At 46.6% G+C, this 21077-nt stretch overlaps 3 protein-coding genes across 8 annotated transcripts; 1 reads left to right on the forward strand and 2 right to left on the reverse strand.

Annotated features, from left to right (window-relative positions):
- Positions 1-615: 615 nt before the first annotated feature.
- Positions 616-3348, reverse strand: commd9 (COMM domain containing 9). Its single transcript, XM_048973283.1, has 6 exons — positions 3210-3348; positions 2860-2985; positions 2629-2768; positions 2418-2452; positions 2209-2312; positions 616-1986 (listed from the first exon to the last, which is right to left on the reverse strand). Exons 1-6 carry the CDS (start codon positions 3258-3260, stop codon positions 1843-1845), a joined length of 600 nt encoding a protein of 199 aa, XP_048829240.1. The 5' UTR covers positions 3261-3348; the 3' UTR covers positions 616-1842.
- On the forward strand, positions 3328-13708 carry prr5l (proline rich 5 like). Of its 6 annotated transcripts, none has more exons than XM_048973280.1 (10): positions 3348-3362; positions 4188-4269; positions 9098-9302; positions 10320-10400; positions 10494-10542; positions 10643-10700; positions 11160-11251; positions 11608-11748; positions 11919-12084; positions 12718-13708. In XM_048973280.1, the coding sequence occupies exons 3-10, from the start codon at positions 9184-9186 to the stop codon at positions 13068-13070; spliced, it is 1059 nt and encodes a 352-aa protein (XP_048829237.1). In that variant the 5' UTR covers positions 3348-3362; positions 4188-4269; positions 9098-9183; the 3' UTR covers positions 13071-13708. The 6 variants fall into 6 exon arrangements, with proteins under 6 accessions (XP_048829238.1, XP_048829237.1, XP_048829235.1 ...); XM_048973278.1 differs by lacking the exons at positions 3348-3362; positions 4188-4269 and adding exons at positions 6296-6690; positions 8811-8969; XM_048973279.1 differs by lacking the exons at positions 3348-3362; positions 4188-4269 and adding exons at positions 6296-6690; positions 8811-8930.
- Positions 13535-20571, reverse strand: LOC125706552 (TNF receptor-associated factor 6-like). The gene is made up of 9 exons (XM_048973275.1): positions 20329-20571; positions 19226-19493; positions 18797-18874; positions 17619-17947; positions 17171-17321; positions 16809-16967; positions 16213-16284; positions 15864-15941; positions 13535-15781 (listed from the first exon to the last, which is right to left on the reverse strand). The coding sequence occupies exons 4-9, from the start codon at positions 17945-17947 to the stop codon at positions 14912-14914; spliced, it is 1659 nt and encodes a 552-aa protein (XP_048829232.1). The 5' UTR covers positions 18797-18874; positions 19226-19493; positions 20329-20571; the 3' UTR covers positions 13535-14911.
- Between the last annotated feature and the right edge of the window lie 506 nt (positions 20572-21077).

Consider the following 21077-nt stretch of genomic DNA (forward strand, 5'->3'; position numbering starts at 1 on the left):
TTTTAAACATGCAAAGAATGATTTTTTTTAAAAAAAAAAAAAACAAAACAAACTTTTGTCATGTTTTAACACTGGATTCAAGTGCTTTTCTCTTTGCTTTTTTTCTGAGAATAATAGGCCCCCTTCTTGATGTTTAGACTGCCTTAACAGGAAATTGGGTTGAAGTACTGAGGTCATCAGTATGCAGCTATCTTATACATGGAGCCTCGAAGTCAGGGGACCAATCAGATCATTATTTCTGCTTGCCTGGTAGTTCTGCTTTCAGAATATCTTGCCTGTCTGTGTGCAGAGGTGAGTCCCAGTGAGGTTAGCAGGATATGAGTAAAATCAGTTTATTTCCACATGTCCTCCCCCCACTGTGCTTCTGTTACTAATTTACTCTTTACTCCAAATCCATCCAGTGTGTAGGGGTGGTAAAGGTCGGAACAAACACTTTTCTACTATGTTTAACCTAATATGAATGGTGTAAAGTGTCAGACTAGTGGGGAAGAACATGCCATTTTATAATGTTTTCAATAAAATGATATAACATTCCTCTAGTTTTCGTTTACACACCCCGCTCTCACCATCTACATTGGCAAAGTTTCCTCACTAAAGCACAGCAGCTTATCGATATGAAGTAACCCTTATCTTCATTTAGCAGACTCTTATCCAAAGCAGCAGCAGCATTTGTCCCTGGTTTAGGCCTTGCTCAGCTGTGAAATCATTTTGCTGACAGCACTTACATCTTTCGTGCTTCACTGCAGCGGTAGAAGAAAGTTACCATTGTGGTGTAAACGTATGATAGGACAGGAGGAATTTAAATTATTTTAAACATCTATACATGAAAATGTGATGATTCTGTAAAAAAAATTAACTTGTCCAGTGAATAGGCTTTTAGCCAATATGGTACAACAGCTAAATAACAGTTTAATAGCTTACACGAGTAAGTATTACGGGTATATATATACACCTAATAATGGAATGACCACCAGAGGGCAATAAAGACAAACGGTTTACATAAATATAAAAGCGCAATAGCTGGATATTCCCAATAGATAGCAGTGTGCTACTGGACATGACTATTTAGTTAATGCGTCTTTGCTTCGATAGAAAAAAACTTTATATAAATATTTATTATATTTTGATGTTCTCTCTAACCCATACATAAGTCTTCTTTCGCCTGACTGCATGTAGGTCTGTGCCCCATTTAACTGCAATTAAACACGATGACCACTAACCCTTGCTACAATACAATGAAGTCAGACTGACAGGTGTGAGAACGCCAGAGTCCTGCAGATTTTGTGCATGTTTTCAGGTGTTTCATTGGACTGCTGTACATTAGCGATCTGTCAGCTATCAATGGGACAGGCTGTAAAAGATGGATAAATCTACCAGATTTAAAAAGCATTACAGCAAACAAACCTACCATTGTTATTCCATTTTTCCTGTAAAAAGATATAAACATAATACACATTTTTTTCAAGGTTTAATACCTCCAAATACGGTCCTCAGGGACACACAAACAGTTCGCGTTTTTGCTCCCTCGGGCACTGGGAAGGAGCAAAAACGTGAACTGTTTCTGGGTCCCTGAGGACCGGATTGGGAAACACTACTCTAAGTAAATGCTATAGAAAAAACAAAAGGAGACACTTTTTAACCTATCAACAGTATATTGGATGATGTTTCAGACTGACAGACTGTGAATCCTCCTTTGTCCAGTCAGGTTCCACTTGCACCTTGCATTAATGACTGATATTTATATTTCTACCCCTGTGAGGTGCTCTGTGGATTTAGCATGTCCTGGTAGAGAGCTGGTGGTTCCTCCCTAGGGAAGTGGGAGGTCAGGCTTGGTCTCAGGAGCTATTTGCTGGCCACCACAGACAGCTGATCTCGAATGCGGCTCAGGCCGTCCAGCATGGTGTCCAGTGTCTCCCGGGTCAGCTCCACAGTTACTGAGGAGAGCGGGCTCACACTGCCATCCCCAGGGGCCCGAGCATCCTGAACCTGTCAGACCAAGTGCAAACATGGATCAGTGGTGAGTAGGGATGGACAAAACAACATTTAGTGAATTTTTTTGTGGTATTTTTTTACCCCACTAGATGGCACCATCTAGTGGGATCAGAAAATACAGCAAATGGTTCATGAAGCATCATTTTGTCTATCATTGCGAGATGCCGCATCAAAACTCGTGCCCTGGGGGAGGGGTGTCAGTAGTCCGTTACCCACTTTCATGTGGAGCAGGCAGCTGGGTACAGCCATGCGGCCAGCAGAATCAGAACAGGTCTTCATATCCACCCCCCAGTCCATCTCCAGCAGCCGGGGAAGTGAAACTAATGGTGACAGTCAAGAGAAAATTATAATTTCAGCAAGTAGATCTGAATGCCACGCAGTGGGAAACACACACACACAGAAAGTGGCAGACATGGAAGTCTTACTTTGATTACCAAGCGCTTCATTCCTCCATGCAGGGCTAAACACACAAAAAAATATGCATTTAACAGTTAACATCCACACTGAGAAGCAATGCCGTTTACTTTTACAAGGTTAAGAAGTGTGTTAAAACAGCTTGACTATATTATGTAATACACCAAAAAATATATAATTGACGGTCCTTGCAGGTGCAATATCGTTTCAGAAGTAGTCTACCTGTGCTCCAGAAGGATCTTAGTCATCAGATTTTTCAAGTTAGGATGGAAAGCATCAGGGAACAAGGCAAGGATTTCCTCGGGGGTGGTTAAGCTATGGAACAGCACATGACGGGTGAGGGCGTGCAGAGCCCTGAGAAGCTGCGGAGTAGAGAAAGGGCACATTCAGGAGGAAATAGCTTTGGCTATGAACTCTACTGGGGAAAAAAACCGGCTTCGACGTGAAACTCACCTGCTGCGCCTCGCCAACGGATACCGACAGGGTTTCGGCCGCCTCGTCGGCGAGTCGCCGGGACTCCGGAGCTCCAGGGGAGAAGCTGTCTCTGCAGAGCTGCCTCACTGCGTCCTTGGAAGGCGCCTGGAAACGAGACGGTTACAGGATTGCAGAACTGCCTATCATCACCAGCTAGGCTGTAGTACCGCAAAACTCCAATAGTAACTCTCAGCTGCTTCTTGATAGCTAAGTGTCAAATGTATATTCAGACCCTAAAGTCCACAATACATAAAAAAAAAAATGCAGTACGTGTTTTTTTTTTTTTTTTACGAGCAACGTGGATACAACTCATTCATCTCGGTTTTTACCTTTAAAAGCAACTGAAAGGCGTCAAAATACTCCTCTGTTAGCGCGGCCATTATTGGTCATGTGACTAAGTCATGCGGGCAGTTCCACGTGACAAACAGAGGGGTTATGGGAAAAATAGTCCTGAAGCTGGAACATGTCTGAGATGCCGTTCTGTAAGTGCACTAAAGTTCATCACAGTACATCAATGAAAAGCAATGAAAAGGCGATATAAAACGTTGATATTTTTCTTGGATATATGGCACATGATGACGCATTTGATTTATGGGCAGGACATGTCATATTTCGTTGTGTTTCATGCCAGTATAGGTTTCTGATAAGTTTCTAAATATAGCAAGGAGCTTCCTCAAACGGAATATAAATAAATATGAGAGTTTCTGTTACACCCACTTACATGTAACTGTGGTATTTTCTGTAAAATTGTAAGAGTACATATTTGTAGCTTATAAACAAGTTCACCATTAAATAAATAAAAGTCTCACTACTGGGCTGGTTTTATTCAATTAAATTGCTACTACTAGGCGCCTTGGCGGTTTTAGTTAAATCCTATAGGCCTTAAAATCCAAGTCTTTCTGACATCCAAGCCTGCTAGTGTGCTTTATTTGTCTTGTATTTCCCCTACTTTTCAGCTCCTATGTACATGATTTGTAACATATTACTGGAATTGTGTAAATGTTTCCAAGGTTACATTTGAGGTATGGATAAGAGGAACTGCTTTGAAGTTTAAAATAGAACCTATAATTTGTTACGAAAGTGGAAATAGCAGAAATACAATATTTCAGTACAAAAAAACCAAACGTAACTTGTTTACCTGAAGATCAGACAGACCAACCTACTTTGCCACTTCATTGTTTGTATTTGAATTTGTGCACAGAGAAGAAATGTAGTGGTTGATTTGTACTGTATCTGCCTCAGGCAACTAATTATAATAGTAGATGTGTGTAACCTTTCCTCCGTAATTAATTTCCTCCCAACATCAGTTACAAGACTTCTGGATTAGTCAGGGGTTACTTCCTCATCGATACTAATCCCCTGCTGGTGTGTAAGATTTGCTTTCATCTGGTGAGTGAATAAATTAATGGCATGGAGCTTTTGAAGGGTGAAAGGGAATTTTATTGTTCTGCTGGGGGGTGTCAGTGAAAAAAATCAACAAACAAGGTTCAAGGAATGGGTGAAGGCTTGGGTCATGACAAGGGGTGAGCTGGGATTGGGAGCATTTGCACTGGGGGGGGGGGGGCTTGGGAGGGTATAAAGTCATGTTGCTTCTGAGAAACTGATATAACCGTTTTTAAAAACACAGATATTATTCAGGGTTTTATTAATGATGTTTTATTATTTCGCGTCAAACTTTTCAGATAAATATTTTGTAATTGTTATCATTCCCATCACGAGAAGGCATCCATATGAGGAATTAGAGTAGTTGCGACGGGTTGGACAGCAAGCTCTGCCATCCCAGGAGCTGTGCACATGCTCCTGCAGAAGCATGACAGGTAACTGGAAGCAGGGGCAGAGGAGAGGTCCCACAGCGGGGGGGGGCAATGGGTGGAGGGACGTTGGGAGGTGCAGTTCTTGGTAAATTGTTCCAAATTTTGAGTAATCATCTGTTATCAAAAGTGGCACTCTTTTACTATCCACGAGGGGGCGGGGCCCCCCTTGGTAAATTTTTCAATGGGCTTCTTCATGTGATGGGCTCAGGGCTGGCTGCTCTTTCCGAACCCACCCTACCTCCTTGGATACTGGTTAGAAGACTGATGGATGACAGATGAGGTTCCATGTTCGTTGGGGCCCTCTACTGGATGAGCAGTTACAGGAGATGGATCACACTATTTAATGAAAGCAGATTGGCTTTTTAGGTTACATGCATCATGTATTAGGCTATAGCATGACTACCACCAAATGCAGATTTTTTGCTTACCCTGACATAATTTCCTATCTATAATTTATTTGGACAATTCAAGTACTATCCTTTAATTTCACAAATATAGGCCTACACCAAGCAATGTGGCAGAACTGCTTCATACATTTTTGTTTTATAAACATTTCATATACGCTCATATTAACATCTAGAGATTCTATAAGTGAACGCTGATTGAATGATGGTACTGAATCAAAAATTCCTGTTGGACACATTTCTCAGCCTACCGCTTGACTATTTGTGCTGTATGCTATGACATACAAAGTGTTAAACGTTTTTTCTGCCCCTGTTCGTTTTTCCACGCTCTCTGTACAGGCAGCTGAACTGATTTCATTTGTCGAAATGGTCACATCTGCAAGTGTTCTCAGATGCATGTAGAATGTCGCAAATTCTGTCAACGGGGTGGCGATGAGCCGCTTGGCTTCCCGGATCAAGTCAGATGTCACTGTAGCCTGTAGTTAGAAAAAGGTTCCCGTTAGTAATCTCCGTCCCTCAGTCTGTTTTTCGAATTCTACGTTGTTAGCTTCAAACCTTCTTCGTATTGTTAATTAGAGGGGCAAGTTTTCAGTCTTTAAATAGCCCATGGGAATGCATGACAGGGTACAAAGTGATGACTAAACTGTTGCGTAGTAGGGAGAATCATACAATAAACTACAGAAGGTCCATTGTGGGGGACAAAAGCGGTAAAAAAAAAACCTTAAAACAATAATATTGTGAACGAACAAATCAGAAATGATGACAATGAGAGTTCAATGTTTATATATTGATAATAATAATGCAACTAAAGGGAGGATTTCGAAGTCTTCAAGTCAAAGACTGACATGTTAACTAAGCCGTGTCCTGAATTATTACCTGAAAAGATTTCCGAGAAGTCTCTTCCAAGCCATACAATCGGGTTACTTTAAAAATAAATGCATAATCTAATTAAAGATAATCTCCCGTTTAAATGCGAGCATATTGTACTTGCATCCTACTTGAGTATTACTGAAAAATGAGATAACTATAGAAGAGCCAACAAAAAGCATCCAAAGGCTTGGAAAATAACATAGCTATAAATTATTGGAAATCACAGAAGGTTGTGAGCTGTGAAGGAATGACGCGCCTTTGACGCCATGTATTGCAGGTGATGAATGAGGCTATGAATGTTTGATCGGTATAATGTGAGCGAGCCAATCGGCGTTTTGGGGGAGGGCATAGCGCCCCCCTCCTGGATCCTCTCTCGACTCGCATGTGAGGCAGAAGGAGGACAATGCGAAACTTATGGTAGTTTTAGTTCTTGGACTTGTGAAGGTATTCGGCTTCATCGATGTATTTGGTGAAGCTGAAGTAGCCGGTAGATCAGGGCAGTTTGCTCTGCCAGCGGTGCATTCGAATGGGAATCTCCTTTGTCCCTGGAGAAGAGCCAGAGAAAGCCTAGATGCACCATATGAATTAACTTACAATATTTCACACCTCAAGTGAGGACGAGAAGGAATCTACCGTAGTGTTACCTGATTTTGGCGTCTGTTTGAATGAGAAACTAAATAAATAGGGAAGTCAAGTTTAAAAGAAGACGCGGACTTTTGGGGGTAAGTTGCACCTCGTTTCTGTTAAGCGATAAACTTTAACTCACTCTTTGCTGATAGATCTCTGGCATATTTACGTATTTCAGATGAAGTGCGAAGCGAGAATTGCTTTATGTTTTAGGGGCGAAAAGTTTCTGTTTGCGAAATGCGCGATAGGCTGATCATGTGCAGGATTAATTGCACTTATAAATGGGTATATATGCAGCACCATGCTCCGTAAATGATTGTGCACCCCACCTTTCCCACAGCTCTCAAAACGGGTCGGTTTGGACAAAAGTGCCTGTCCGAGAATAGCAGCTTAGAAACAACATCCGACGTTGGGAAACGTATGCCGGAGTCAAGCATGTAGTTTAGTGAAAAATTCTATGATGGTAGATGGACATTAATCGAGTTGTGACGTGCAGAATATATATTTTAGGACTTTCGCTTGGTGCAACACGTGCCTGCGACGCATTTTCACGTTAAACTTGGGGTTACGGTTTGGTGAAAAACAGCATCGTGCCGCAGAGTTAGAAGAAAAACCTCTGGGTTTTCTGCAATTAAAATACATGTTTGTATATCCTGTTTGTCTCACTTCAGAAGACAGGCGGTGGTTTTGGTAATTGCTCAGCACAATGCATGGAAAACCCCCCCGAATGATTATTTTAGAGACAGAAAACATCGGCAGAATCGGCAACGCTCCTAGCTTGTGCTGCAAGTGCAACAGGCGATCCTGAGAATTTAATGGTGCTTGATGATTATTTCGTGTGCTCGGGCGGTGTGTACACTAAAACATGCTTTGACTGTTTATACAGCAACAGCGATGATTTTGTGGTGCACCAGTCATAATTTCATTATGTCATCTGAACGAACAGTTTCCCTTAATAGAGCATTGGGAATTAACGCCGCAAGCTTTACCTATACTAGCCTCCCATTTAAAACCCTTGCTGTTTGTTTTTTTGGGTGCTCCACCCGTTTTGTACCTCAAAATGAGGTCAAAAACAGTGACAGTTTTTTTTTGTCTTTGCTGCCTGCAGTTTTCACAGGTACACTGTGTACTTTTGTGGTACTTAAATCACTATATAATAAACATCTCTGGCCATTTCTTGTAGCACTAATCAGTAATTACCTGCTGTCTCACAGACATCATGACCAAGCACTGAATAACAGTGTAGACACACAGATGGCAAAGTTTGTGTTTTCCTGTTTGCAGCATCCAGATGCTGAACAGGGGGCGCTAGTCCTGTCTGCTTGATCGCCGATCTACTTCTAGGCCCTGTGCTGCAGTGTCCATCATGGCGGCAGATCTCTTGGTGTCCCCAGGCAACGCCCTCTGGGGCCTGTAAAGTGACAAGGTTACAGGGAAAGTGTAAAGGCTGCAGAATGTTTTTGTTCATAAAAATTGCTTAGCTAATGCGTGCCTTTTTTTGGAGATATGTGAGACGTTCACAGACTAGGAGCCAGTCAGGTGCGCTCAGCATCAGGACAACTGTCCCGCCCCTAGAATTCATTTATCTTGCATCGAGGTGTTGAAATGGAGACAATGGCAAGCGATGGAAACGAGACGCGGACACGCATTACATCACCGACACCCAGATGCTGCCGTTGATGGCATGAGGGCTTCAGTGCTGGGGAAGGATCGGGGTACCAGGGGAGGGGAACGGGGCATGGGACTGAGTCATAAATCTGGGAAGCGCTGGCGAGAGGATTCACAGGTTCTAGGGAGCACTGTGTGCATGCCCGCATGTGCCACTGGTGACGTTTGGTGACGTTTGCTCCCTGGCTTCGCACGTGGGCTGCGTCCCTATGTCTCACATGAAGACCGATCCATAATTACGCACCTAAGCGTCATGCTTTTACATTTTGTTGCGATCCTATCCCTCAGATAATCTGTCTGTTGTAATCTAGCTAAACCTGGCTAGATTTGAGCAGGAAATTTTGCAAACTGTGCTGTAGACTGGCCCTCCAGGACCGGAATTGGAGAACCATCCCCTGAGTACTTACCAGACCCCCTTACTCTTGCCATCTCAGCCAAGATGGGTCAGCATTTCATGTTGTTGACTCTGCAGAGTACCCAGGCGAGTAAATAGGTCTGAGGTTTGGGTGGTGAGGCAGGAAGTTGTATAAACTCCGCTTTTTTGCAGACCTCGTTACTTTCAGAATGATGCAGAGACGACCGTCGTGAGTGTCAGTGGGCTGAGAAGCGTGGCTGGCCTGGCAAGCTGTGATGCAAGCCAGCACTGCATGCATGCCTGCGAAGCCTAGTGAGGCTTTATCTCCACCGGAGTTTAACGTCAGCGTGGGTCTGTGTTGCTGACTGTTGGGGTCGGTGGGGGGCGGGTTTGTTGTGGAGGAAGTGGTCTGTTATGGCTGCTGTGATCATGTGACTTCTTTCCGACTCTCCTTTTCTCTCTTTGCCTTCACACCACAGTTCCTGCCATGTGTAGGGAGGTGTTCCTCCTTTGAACTGGACCATACCCTGACGCCTCAAGCACCTCCTCCAGGCCCTGGGGCAGGATGGGTTCGCTCCGGCGACCCCGACCGCGGTTCATGAGCTCCCCGGTGCTGACGGACTTGCCCCGGTTCCACGCCAGTGCACCCGCGTTACAGCTCACTAACGCCAGCGTCTGGAACAGGTTAGGGCATCCCCAATACTGCGTGTCAGAAACGCCATAACTCGCACGGACACGTCGGAGAATGGGAAGAAGAGTCCGGTGAGAGTTGGGAACCTGTCTGTCTGGAAGTGCTGGTTGTAAAAGAGGGAGCAAGCAGTCCATGTGTCCAGAGGAGATTGGGGGGGGCTCGTGTACCACTGGAGTGACGTGCGGTTTCTGTCGAGGCAGCTTTTTGTCCCGTTTGAAGGGGAAATGGAAACAGCCTGTGCTGCTGGTTTCCGGATGGAAGCGTGTTAGGGGTCATCGGTGGTGCTTCCTCTCGGGTTGGGGGGGGTGGAAATTGGCATTGTGTTGGTTGATTTTCGGGGAGACTGGACACAGCACCAGGAACAGTTGTGGGTACCAGAGACCATCCTCTCCTTGTTTTTGTAAAGCCAGCCCATGAGCGTGGTGTAGAACCAAAGATCGGATCTACCACGGATGCTCTGCTTTTCGGTGAGATCGACCTGATTTCTCGGGTACTTTGCCATGCAAATTGTCAGCAACTGTCGTATCTAGGGATTAATCTGCCGTGTGTGCGGAAAGTCAGTCCAGCCGCTGTGCTCAGGACGTGTGCGACACACTCGCGCTAAGACTCGCACTTGGACTCGCCACGTTATTATTCCCTGGGTCATTATTCACCCCTTGGAAATAACCTAAGGGCTAAACTCAGAGGCGGCTGTCTGTGGGAACAGCCCCGTGACACGGCGGGGAGGCGCCATGTGGCAGCAGATCCCTCCCGTTGCCATGAGTGACGGCACTTGTTTTGTCGTCCCTGCTGCTTTGAGCTCGCAGGCCCTGCTGTGCCCCTTCCGACCCCCCCCCCCCACCGCAACCATGGGCATAGATTTTGAAGGGGCCTGGGAGGGGGACATCAAAGTTAATAGTGCTAAATTATGTAGTCGTTGGGGATGGAATAGAAGCTCCACCAGCGTTCATATGAAACCCATGTGCGAGAGCTTTCCTGCCGTCCTCACTTGACTCTTCTGTTGTCCTCAGCGTCCAGTCTGCTGTGATCAAGGTTTTCCAGGGAGGAGGACTACAAAGCAACGAACTCTACTCCCTCAATGAGAGCATCAGGTAAACGGCCGGGCTGTCATGTGATCTGGATGAGCGAATGAGCACGATGTCACCTTCTTGTTCCAACTGGTGTTTCCCGTATTACTCTCACAGGTGGCTGCTCAAGACAGAACTGGGCTCCTTTTTCAAAGAGTACTTCCAGGTGAGTTCTCTGTGTCCAACCCGAAAATGAAGGAGACCCCAGGTGAAAGAAAATGATTTCCAGAGATGAGTTATGAGTTATTGTTTATGGTGTTTTTCAGAATAAGCTCCTGAACAAAGGCCTGGAACACATTGCTGAGAAGATCCAGTTGTGTGAGGGTAGGTAGCGTCTAGACCAGCGTTTCCCAATCCAGTGCTCAGGGACAAGTTTTGCCTCCCACCCAGCTCCTTGGCAGACTGAAGGTAGGAAGGAGCAAAAAACGTGGACGGCTGCTGGTTACCAAGGACTGGAATGGGAAATGCTGGTCTATGAAGATTATCACATGTGCTGTGTAAGAATGGCTCATAGGAGTTTACCTTACACAAAAATGTTCTGAGAGCAGAACTGAAAATGACTGGTTATCTCTTTGAACCAGTTAGATTGGAGAGGAGGCAGGACCAACCAATCAGATGTCGGTCCCACCTCCTGTACAATCTGATTGGTTATCTCCCTGAACCAATCATTTTCCATTCTGTCCTCAGAATATTTTTTGTGTTAAGTAAAACTCCTACGAGCGTGTAAGAATGGCACACTGTCTCTGCCCAGAAGCCTCAGTCTCTGCCTCGATGCTTTTCCAGGTGATGGCCAGCTTCTTATTTTGTCTGAGATGTGGAGTAGGTTCTTCATGGAGATCCTGCCAACGCTACAGGCTATTTTTTACCCAGTACAGGTACCTGGTCTCTCAGTATTTGACCAAAGTGAAAACCACCAAAGTGGTATAGTTACCAAAGTGCCAACTCTACCTCTAAGTGGTGAATGGACAGTTGAATTTTCACTTTTATTTTTTTTAGTAATAACAGCTGATATATATGCTAACTGGTTATATAATGCATCTCTACTTTTTTTTTTTTTTTTATCATATCTGATGCTATTTTATGTCATTGCATGGGAATTATATCAGTATTATGTTGTTACATTATTGGTCCAAGATGCTGTATATACCACTGACCCCTGAAAAAGGAACGTGAGCGTTCTGTCTGAGCCCTGGAGGAACCATTACTGGGTCTTCCCTGTCTGTGGGTGCAGGGCCAGGAACTGAGCGTGAGGCAGATGGCCCTGCTGGGCTTCCGGGACCTGGTGCTGCTGAAACTGCAGCTGGAAGAGCTGCTTCCCCCAGTGCCAACGTCGCCCCCTCCTGCCATCACTCAGATGCTGCTTGTGCTGCAGGTGTGCCCCTCATCAGCATACCACTCTCTTCGTTTACACAGTTGTGTGTTTTTTGCTTCGTAGATCCACCACATTTTGGTTGGTGCTTAGGCTTCGCACCATCTTCCCGTGATGGGGTGGGTACCTGTGGGTCGTTCTGCCCATTGAGTCTGTGACCCGTTCATCTGCAGGGCATTCATGAGCCCAGTGGGCCCAGTCAGGAATACTGTCAGCTGGAGAAGCTAGTGGACATGGTGGTATCCCCCTATCTAGGCAATTACCTGCACCGGAGCCCTGCCACATGCTTCATAGGTGAGCCATTAGCTTCAACACTGAAGGTCACCTCTGTGAAGAACAGTAAGTATTCTATCTATGTGGAGTCCATTGTGAAATTGGATTATATAAAAATAGATATATTTATAGTTTAATCCATTGTTTCTCAACCTGGTTATCAAGGACCCCTCGGCAGTCTACATTTTTGCTCCCTCTCAGCACCCTGCCAGACAGCCCACATTTTTGTTCAACCATGGACTGTCTGGGGGTTCCTGAGGAACACTGGTTTAATCTTACCAGCATTAGCCATCCAGTAGTGATTCTAAAAAACTGATATGAAGTAGTGAGCTTATATTTATATATAGAGGTTGAAGCTGTGTTCTGGGAAGAACTGTGTAATGATGTAGAACAGCCCAAAAACCGCAAGATGGGCCTTGTGAACAGGGGCGGAGCTCAGAGGCCTCGAATGCCCTGATTGGCTTCTTCAGGTTACATTGGCGGACAAGTGGCAAAGCACTCCTGCATGAACAGGAGGCTGTGTGGCACATCATGGGCCCAATTACTCTATGCCCCCTTTATGAGACACCAAACCCAATCCCTTAATCTGACTAACAGTAATTTGATTACATGAGTAGAAGCTGAATATACTGGTGGTGACTGCTGGCTCTAGTCACAAAGCCAGCACATGAAAACCATCCCATACTCTCTAACCTGCAGAGCACCAGCCTGGTCGGCCAAGGACTGCCCACCTCGATCAGCCGGAGATCTTGATAACCCAGCACACCGTGGACTCCTCCTCCCTGGCACCCCTCGTCGAGCAAGAGGGAGAGGCCTACCTAGAGAAGGCAGGGGGTATGCGGCGCCACACGGTGGCCAGTGCCCACTCGGACTTGCAGCTGCTGACTATAAAAGGTGCGAAGTGCCCTGCGAGAACAGAAGCCCGTGATTCGGGGGAAGACCTCCGTACAGTGCAGAGGCACATTGTCGGCAAGCCACTCATCTTGGAGGACGTGATGGCGCTCCCCCTCCAGCAAGACTGTGCCGAGTTCAGCTATCCTTCTCCAAGCTAGGAGACGGGGGGGGGGCATGTTGGCGACAGAGCAAGTGGAGCTTTGGAGTCTGGGCAAGTCTTTCTGACTGAGCTCTCGGGGGGGGGGGGGGGAGGGGGTATATATGGCTATTCTCCCCTGCTGGAGAAACCGCCCGTCTGTGCTGGAGGGTGGCCATTTCCATGAGTTCGAGCCCAGCTCAGGCACAGCCACTGTGATGGTAGCACCTAGATTTTACTGATGCTGTGCCAGGTAGCATAGCAACAGGCTCTGCTTTCATCTGAGAGTGTCCATGTGACATTGGCCAGACCCATTAATCTCATGTGGCAATGTGTGGAACCCTGCTGAGGGTTTACACCGACCACACAGAGATAAACCCTAAGCCTTTGTAGGCTCTTATAGGAAGGATATTTTAGGTTTTGTGGAGCAGTGGGTCTGTGATGCAGAAAGTCTGATTGCAGTAATGGGTATGAAACTTACAAACATGGTTTTCATATTGATTTACTGTATAACTGACTTAACAGGCTTTACTTAAATGTTCAGTTCTTGTTAGTCTGGTGGTTGCCTGACCATTCCTCTTGGAATCTCTTAGTATTTTTAACAATAGTAAGAAGTTTTAGTTGTTACGGTAAATAAATGCATTTGTTAACTGTTTCAAATTTCAGTTTTACTATAATTGTGCAAATGACAAACATTTGGCTCTTTTACGGAAAGCTAAGCGATGCAGGGTCACTTGGAGCCAGCCGCTACCTTTCGGTTTCATGTCTTTAGAGACTTATCCAAAGTGAGAAGGCAGGGGCAGGCCGTCCCTGAGTACTTGGGGTTTAAGAGCCTTGCACAGGGGCCCCACGCTGAAATTGCTCAGCTAACCACAGGATCCAAACCAGTGACCTTCCAGCCCACACTGCAGTGTGCTAACCTGCAGCGTCACACGTGGCCCCTTACATAATCGCCAGCTGTAACACGATCAGCGATCACAAGGTACACAAGAATGGAGTTTTTTGAAGCATATACAACTGCTACAATACTCTAAGGTGAGCAGTTCCTCCCCTATTATTAAATAATGAAACAGGCAGCTTCACACAGTACACAAACATCAGCACTGCTTAAACCACTGAAGCACCTTGGTTCCAAAAGCACCTCACTTTCAGGGTCATGGCAGTAGGGCATGTGATCCACCACCTGGGTCACTCAAACACAGGTCCATACTTCTTATGATCTGCTGAGTGTTGGGCACGTAAATGAAGTTCAAACACTGGTTCTCACATAAGACCAAAGGAGCCACACCTGTTGAGAACAAAATTCAGGTGTGATTGCTCTTGTCACCATGGTGATACCACTTTGGCCTGAACACCCTAACGCCTGAATGTAGAACTGGTAGAGAAGCAAGCCGTTTCCTCATTGGTCAGGCCTGGTTAGAAATAATGATTTAAAAGTGCAGAGTGACAGAGGGCATAGAACAGCACTTCAAATGCATAAGGAGTGTGAGCAGTCTCAGGGAGTGAGGTGTGTGACAGCCAGAGAGGTCTTCCGGAAAGCCCAAGAGGAACAGGCTTACTGGCACACAGACATAAAAACAGAACAAACACATTCTGAATATTCTTATAACCACGATTTAAAAAAAAAAAAAAAAATGAGAACAATTTCCAAAATTAAAGGGGAAAACCATAGATTTTCATCTTCAGGTGGATTGTGAAAAGTAATTTCTCCTGGTGACAGATTCTAATCACCTGCTCAGGCGTCCGAGACCAGCTGTCTGGCTACCTGACACACATTCAGAGGCACCCATGTCATCAAAGTAGGCAGAGAAGCAGCAGAGCTCCTCTTTGGAGCCCCTCCTGTCCTCCCCCTTTGGGGCCTGCTCACAGGGAGGGCTCGGGGCCGCGTGGTTGGAAGCCCTCTCGGCGCACAAAGTTGTCGAAGCGTGGCGTGACCTCGCAGCGCACCAGGAGCACGTCGTCGCGCACGTACTGCCGATGCTGCAGGGCGTTCAGGTGCATGAAGGTGACGTAGCCAAAGCCCTTGGGGTTGCGCTGTATCGTGGGCCGCTGGAAGGCCAGCAGGTCCGGCTTGGTCTCCATCACCTCCATGTGGTGCTGGTTCTCCGCTTGGTCCAAAATGGCCAGCCGGATGGTGCCCTGGAAGGGCCAGGACAGCTGGCTGTCGAAGTCGCCCTGCATGGTATGCACGAACAGGGAGACGTAGTTGGAGCAGCGAGGTGCGTTAGGCGTCTGCAGGTGCAGCCGCAGGCATAGCTTATAGCCCGGGCGGCCCGTGTAGAAGCCGGGACTGTGAATCACGACGGGCTGCCCAGCCTCCTGGGTACGCAGGTGGGCGGAAAAGCCCTCCACACGCCACACGTAGACGCCCTGGCACTGCTGTGCCTCCTGCTCACGCACGCGCTCCTCCAGCATGCGGGCCTGCCGCCGCAGATCAGCCAGCTGCACCGCCTGCGTCTCGCTGTGGATGCTCAGCTCACGCAGCTGATGGTCCTGCCGCACCAGGCGGCCCTCCAGCTCCCGCACCGTCTCCCGCATGTGCTGCAGGGCAGGGCCGCACTCGCAGGGGGTGACGGGCCGGGCTCCGGCCCCAGCCCCACAGCTTCGCTCCTCGGCCGCCGGAGCCCCTGCCACGGAACACCCGCTACCCAGGCCTCGGAGACGGTCCGCCATACAACGCATGTGCATCTGCGTGAACTCCTGCATGTGCTGTGCCAGGTCGTTCCGTGGCATCTGCAATGGTGGGGGGGCAGCATGGTCAGCGAGCGCGTGTGCTGGGACGAGCGTCATTTGTGGGGCGGGGCCAGGGACTCACCCGTTCTTGGCAGCCGAAGGGGCTGAATGGACAAGCGACTGGGGCCTTGAGACAGTCTGTGTCACAGTGCGATGCCAGCTGTTGGCAACAGAGCAACACAAGCTTTATGGAGCCGTCTGGCTGATGCTTTGTCCCCTAAAGGGAGGTTTGGAGGCTTCTTCCCTGCACTGCTAACGCACAGGTATTTTATCACCTCTACGCTACTTCATTTAAGAGGCTGATTATCTGATGAGGGAGATAGGAGGCTGAATGGCCTCTTTCATCCCTATCGAGCCTTAACATGTCTGTGGTTCTCCTTAGCGCAGAACAGACAAGTGATCACAGTGTGTGTGGTGCCCTCTCACCTCACCTGGTCTCGGATCAGCTCCATGCTGCAGTAGTCGCAGACCACGTAAGCCAGCGGACACAGCTTTTCGTGGAGCTGACGGTGGTAAGGAAAGCAGTGTAGCATCTGAACATCCATCATCCATGATACTCATTCAGTAAAGCAGCGTTTCTTAACCTGGTCCTATGGGACTTGCGGACAGTCCACATTTTCGCTTCCTCCCAGCTCCCTACTAGGATCAAAAATGTGGCCCATCTGGCAGGGAGCCGGGTGGGTGCAAAACCTTTTGTGCAAGACCATTTGTGGGTTCCCAAAGACCAGGTTGGGAAACACTGTAGTAAAGGGTTATGGGTTCAATAGGAAGCACAGAGTACAACATGGGGGATGCCCAGTATGTATTGTGAATTCACATCATTTCATTAAGTTTCCTTAAAGGATATGGACTCAATTTTGGTGAATGTGTCAAATGGCTGAAGGTTAAATGCTAGAGTATTTGTAAAAGCTACAGCAGCTGGAGGTGGTACAAGAGAAGTCCCCTTTACTGGGACATTCGTTTACAACTATCCCATGTAAAGCCATGTGCCACAACACGACATGTCAGTGGTGGCAGAAGCACACACCTTTCCGTCCTCGTAGACATACGTCTGCGCGCAGTCAGGACAGGTCACGGGCCTGCGCGGACACTGCTGGCAGCTGTGCTCCTCCAACTGGCTCTTCCGCACCACATCTTGGCACAGCGGACAGGGGACCGTGGCGAACTGGCATTGTGCCACATGGTCCTGGGAGGACACAAGCCGGGGCTGTAACATCTGGCAGTGCCCAGCTTAACTTCCCATGGAACTTCCCCAACTTAACTTCCCTTGGAATGGAAAGTTTCTGGAAAGTTCACAGAAATGTTCTGCCCCTTTACAACCCTAGTCACAGGCTGAGGATGGTCCAATTGCCGCGTCACAGACAGACGCTCTGCCTGTCTCGGACTCACCTCCAGCTGCCGGAGCTCCATCTTTTGGCTGCAGCCACTGTTGGGACAGCGTACGGTGAGGGAGAGGATCTCACGCTTGGCAAAGTTATCAGCAAAAAGCTGATCCTCCATCAGCACCTCATTGTCCACTGGACACTTCTGTCCCGCGTCCCTTGTTAATAAAAAGGGGGTAGAAAAATATAGATATGAATGAAGGAAGAATCATAAACCTTGTGCAGGCCTAGACCACATCTTAAATTACATTAATTCTTTATGCACTCAAAACTAAAGACCTGTTCATATTCTTACACATGGACAAAAAAGCTGCCACATGAAGTGTGTTGGAGTTTGGAACATGTTGCTCAGCAGAGTATAGAGGCAGAGTAATTACATTATCAAAAAGGATGACATGCTCATCAGCTTCTCCTGCATGATCCTGAACTGCGGCCACTATTGGTGGGCTGCTTACCGGAGCGACTTCCTGATGCAGCCGTGGCAGAAGCGGTGGCCGCAAGGAGTCTGCACGGCCGCCCGCAGCGCCATCAGACAGATGGGGCACTCGTACTTGCTCTCCAGAGGCGGGTCAAACTCCACGTCGTAGCCCTGGGGGTCGGCCGGCATCGCTGCCGCCATGCCCTGCAGGCTGGAGGAAGAGGAGGCCGCACGCAGGAGGGCCGGGCTGTCCACAGGACTCCAGCAGCTGTCCTGCTCCTTCTCCACAGCACAGGCTGAGGGCTCAGGTGACCCACATGCGGCCTCTGGGCCATCCTTCTCTGTCTCACAGTACGACTGGCTCATCTTGGGAAGGTAGGACAAAGGGGGGAATACAATGAACACTGTTTTGTGACCTCATTCTCAAAAGTTATTTAAGCTTTTCAGTTCAGCAAGTTTGTGAATCTGAAGACGTCTATGGGCCCTTTTCCACTGCATAATGTCTGGTACGTCTGGTACTTTCCCTTTTCCATTGACTCCCGGTCAAGTACATACCAGTACCAAAAGTTCCAGTACCTAAAATACCAAACTAGCCAAGGTACATTTTTGGTACTTCGCTACTTTGAGGTGGGTCTGGTGAATGCTTTCTTTGATAACTGATTATGCAAATCGTCTGCTTCTGAAACAATACAACTGCCATCTTGATATAAGGTTATAAAATCAGAAAATTTACATTTTTAACAACATGTGCATAACAAGTGATGTTGGTATTAATATTGCACATCGTCCAGCCCTACAATATACTACAGCCATTTTTAAAATTCAGTACAAAACACTCCACCTCCCGTTCTGACATCATTCAGTGCTGGTACCCGTTTTTACGCCAGTGGAAAACCAGGACCTTGAAGTACCAAAAGTACAGTACCTGGTGCAGTGGAAAAGCACCCTATGACATAATGATAAACTGTCATTTGTAGCACAAGTACAACTCTATGATTTTCATAATTTCTATGATTTTCATTTTCCCAGCATGCCTAGAGCAGTTTTTAGGTTTAAAAGCCTTGATCCTGGGCTCAACAATGATGAGATTACAATTCCGGTGATTTGAACCAACAACCTTCTTGTCACAGAGTCCTAACACAGAGAGCCACACATTATATACATATAATTACCCACACAACCTCTCAGGATAGAAAGGCATGCAGTGACTCCTACCTCAGAAGGAATCAGGGGGCGTTGCAGAATCGCGTATGATTGTTCAGGTTCACCAACATGCAGCACAGTGAAGAAATGCTAGATTCATAAAGGAACGTATTAGGATGAACTTTTTTGATCCCAGGAAAAAATTCTGGTGCATACAATAGGAAGAAAATATTGCACGAGACAAAGTCATCAAGCAGTCTTCTGTAGGACACGTGATAGGGAAGGACTCTCACATTTGTGGGCAGGTTCATTCGTTTTTTCTGGGATGGTAGTCAACCACAGATCTTCACAAAAATGAACCAAACAAAGTAATATAATTTAAAGTGAAAGAACACTAACTTTATCTCTCATAGCTGTTAGTATAGGCATCAATCAGGTTAAAAAAATCTACCAAAATCAATGGAATAGATCGTGTTAAATTTTCATTTCAAACAAACTCACCTCCTTCACGGTCCCTGGACGCTGTTGCAATGGTGTCTCCACACTGGTACAAATTCACTCAGCATGGCTTTGCCTCAGGGCGTCCATTGTCATGCGTTAATATCTCATCTCTACCTTTTTTTTTTTTTAATGACACGCAAACTCAACAGGCCAGTGATTCATTCTATTGCCCTCTGCTCCACATCAGCACTGGGGGATTTTCCCATGAGGTGACCCTCAAATTCTCTTCTGTGGTTATTTTGAAAGTGTATTTAAACAGCAGACCGACCTGCAAATACACAATATTCACTTTACACAACACTTCAGACCCTCTGTGTCTAATACCATTAATTTACTGAATATTTCCAGTATATCCCTAACTCCACCAAGCAATGAGAACCCTCTTTGGCTATTGCTCCACCTGTACTAACTTAGGCACCTTCCATAATTCCATCTCACTAGTACTGTACACTTTCCTATTTGTTCTGTGGGGGGCGCTTATGGGCCGAGTGTTAATTGTCTTTGCGATGTTACGGGGGTATAAATAAATTGTCATCTAATCTTCCTCAAGCAAGGACTACGTTGTAACCCGCAGTCCAAATTTTACGGGTAGCTTAATGTAATACACCCATTAACTTAAAAACTAAAGGTAAACTGATAATATAGCTAAAGCGAGCTTATTTAGACCCGGAAAAGTGTGTTTACCACGAAATGCGCGTTTACAAACAGCTGCCACACACTTACATGGTACAAGAACAGACACAAAAAAGCAGACAACAAATTCAACCAAACAAACGAGCATTGATGTTAAGATAAACGTCAAAACCTTTTACACCAAAGGGTGGGGTGACATTAGCCACTGCCGGGTTAAAATACAGAAAGAGCCGGGAAACCCAACCCCTAGCGAATCTATCAAACATAAAGTAACAAGCCACTCCTCACTGTAGCAACCTCTAATCCAAAAACGAATACCTTATAACAACTCCGTAAGCCAAGCCGAACGCAAAAAACCAAACATGGCGGTTAATTCTGGGAAACTCAGCGGAGGACTTTCAGGAACCTGTTAAGGCGAAGGAGACGACGCGCGCCTGCCCCAAGTAAAACAAAAAGAAAAAAAGGCTCACCGTCAAAGAACTGCATGAGAGCCTGACGACGACACCTTCTAATTCCTGTCTTCATAGGAATTATCTCATTTATTTCCCGGACCCTCTCTTGCGAAACTCAGTGCGCGCTAAACAAGCCCCTTCCGAAACTCCCCGGGCTAAACTATGACGCTGGTGTTTTTATTTATTTGGCTTGCGCCCCCTAGGGAACGGAGGTCGACAAGCCTTGGGCTGAGCGGGCTCCATCCATCCATTTTCCAAACCGCTCATCCTACTGGGTATCCCACACCATTCACTCACACCCGTACGCACTCCTACGGGCAATTTAGCAAGTCACAGCCTCAGCATGTCTTTGGGGAAACCGAAACACCCCACGACGAAAGACAACTCCAACACATGTGACCCAGGCGGGGACTCGAACCTGGTTCACAGAGGTGTGAGGCAACAGTGCTAACCACTGCACTACTTAATCCAAATTAATGTTTATCTTTTTTATGAAGTATTCTGATCGTCTTTGTTGATTTGTTTTGTCTCTCCCCAGCTTTTGGGGGAGAGAAAAACTGCAAGTGCTGAAGGAGGGGGCGCGTCCATAACTCTGCAGGCTAAAAATCTGAAACCACAGCCACTTTAAGTATACGAGATATGCAGGAAATAGTTCTTATACATCGCCAATGTTATCCTGAAACAAAATGAGCGCGATTGTTTGTCATTTCAGGTTTTATTTCTCAATATTTACAGTTTTCAGTTCAACAGGAGCAGCGCCTTCTACA

This window comes from Brienomyrus brachyistius, chromosome 13 (genome assembly GCF_023856365.1).
Source record: "Brienomyrus brachyistius isolate T26 chromosome 13, BBRACH_0.4, whole genome shotgun sequence".
Classification (NCBI taxonomy): domain Eukaryota; kingdom Metazoa; phylum Chordata; class Actinopteri; order Osteoglossiformes; family Mormyridae; genus Brienomyrus; species Brienomyrus brachyistius.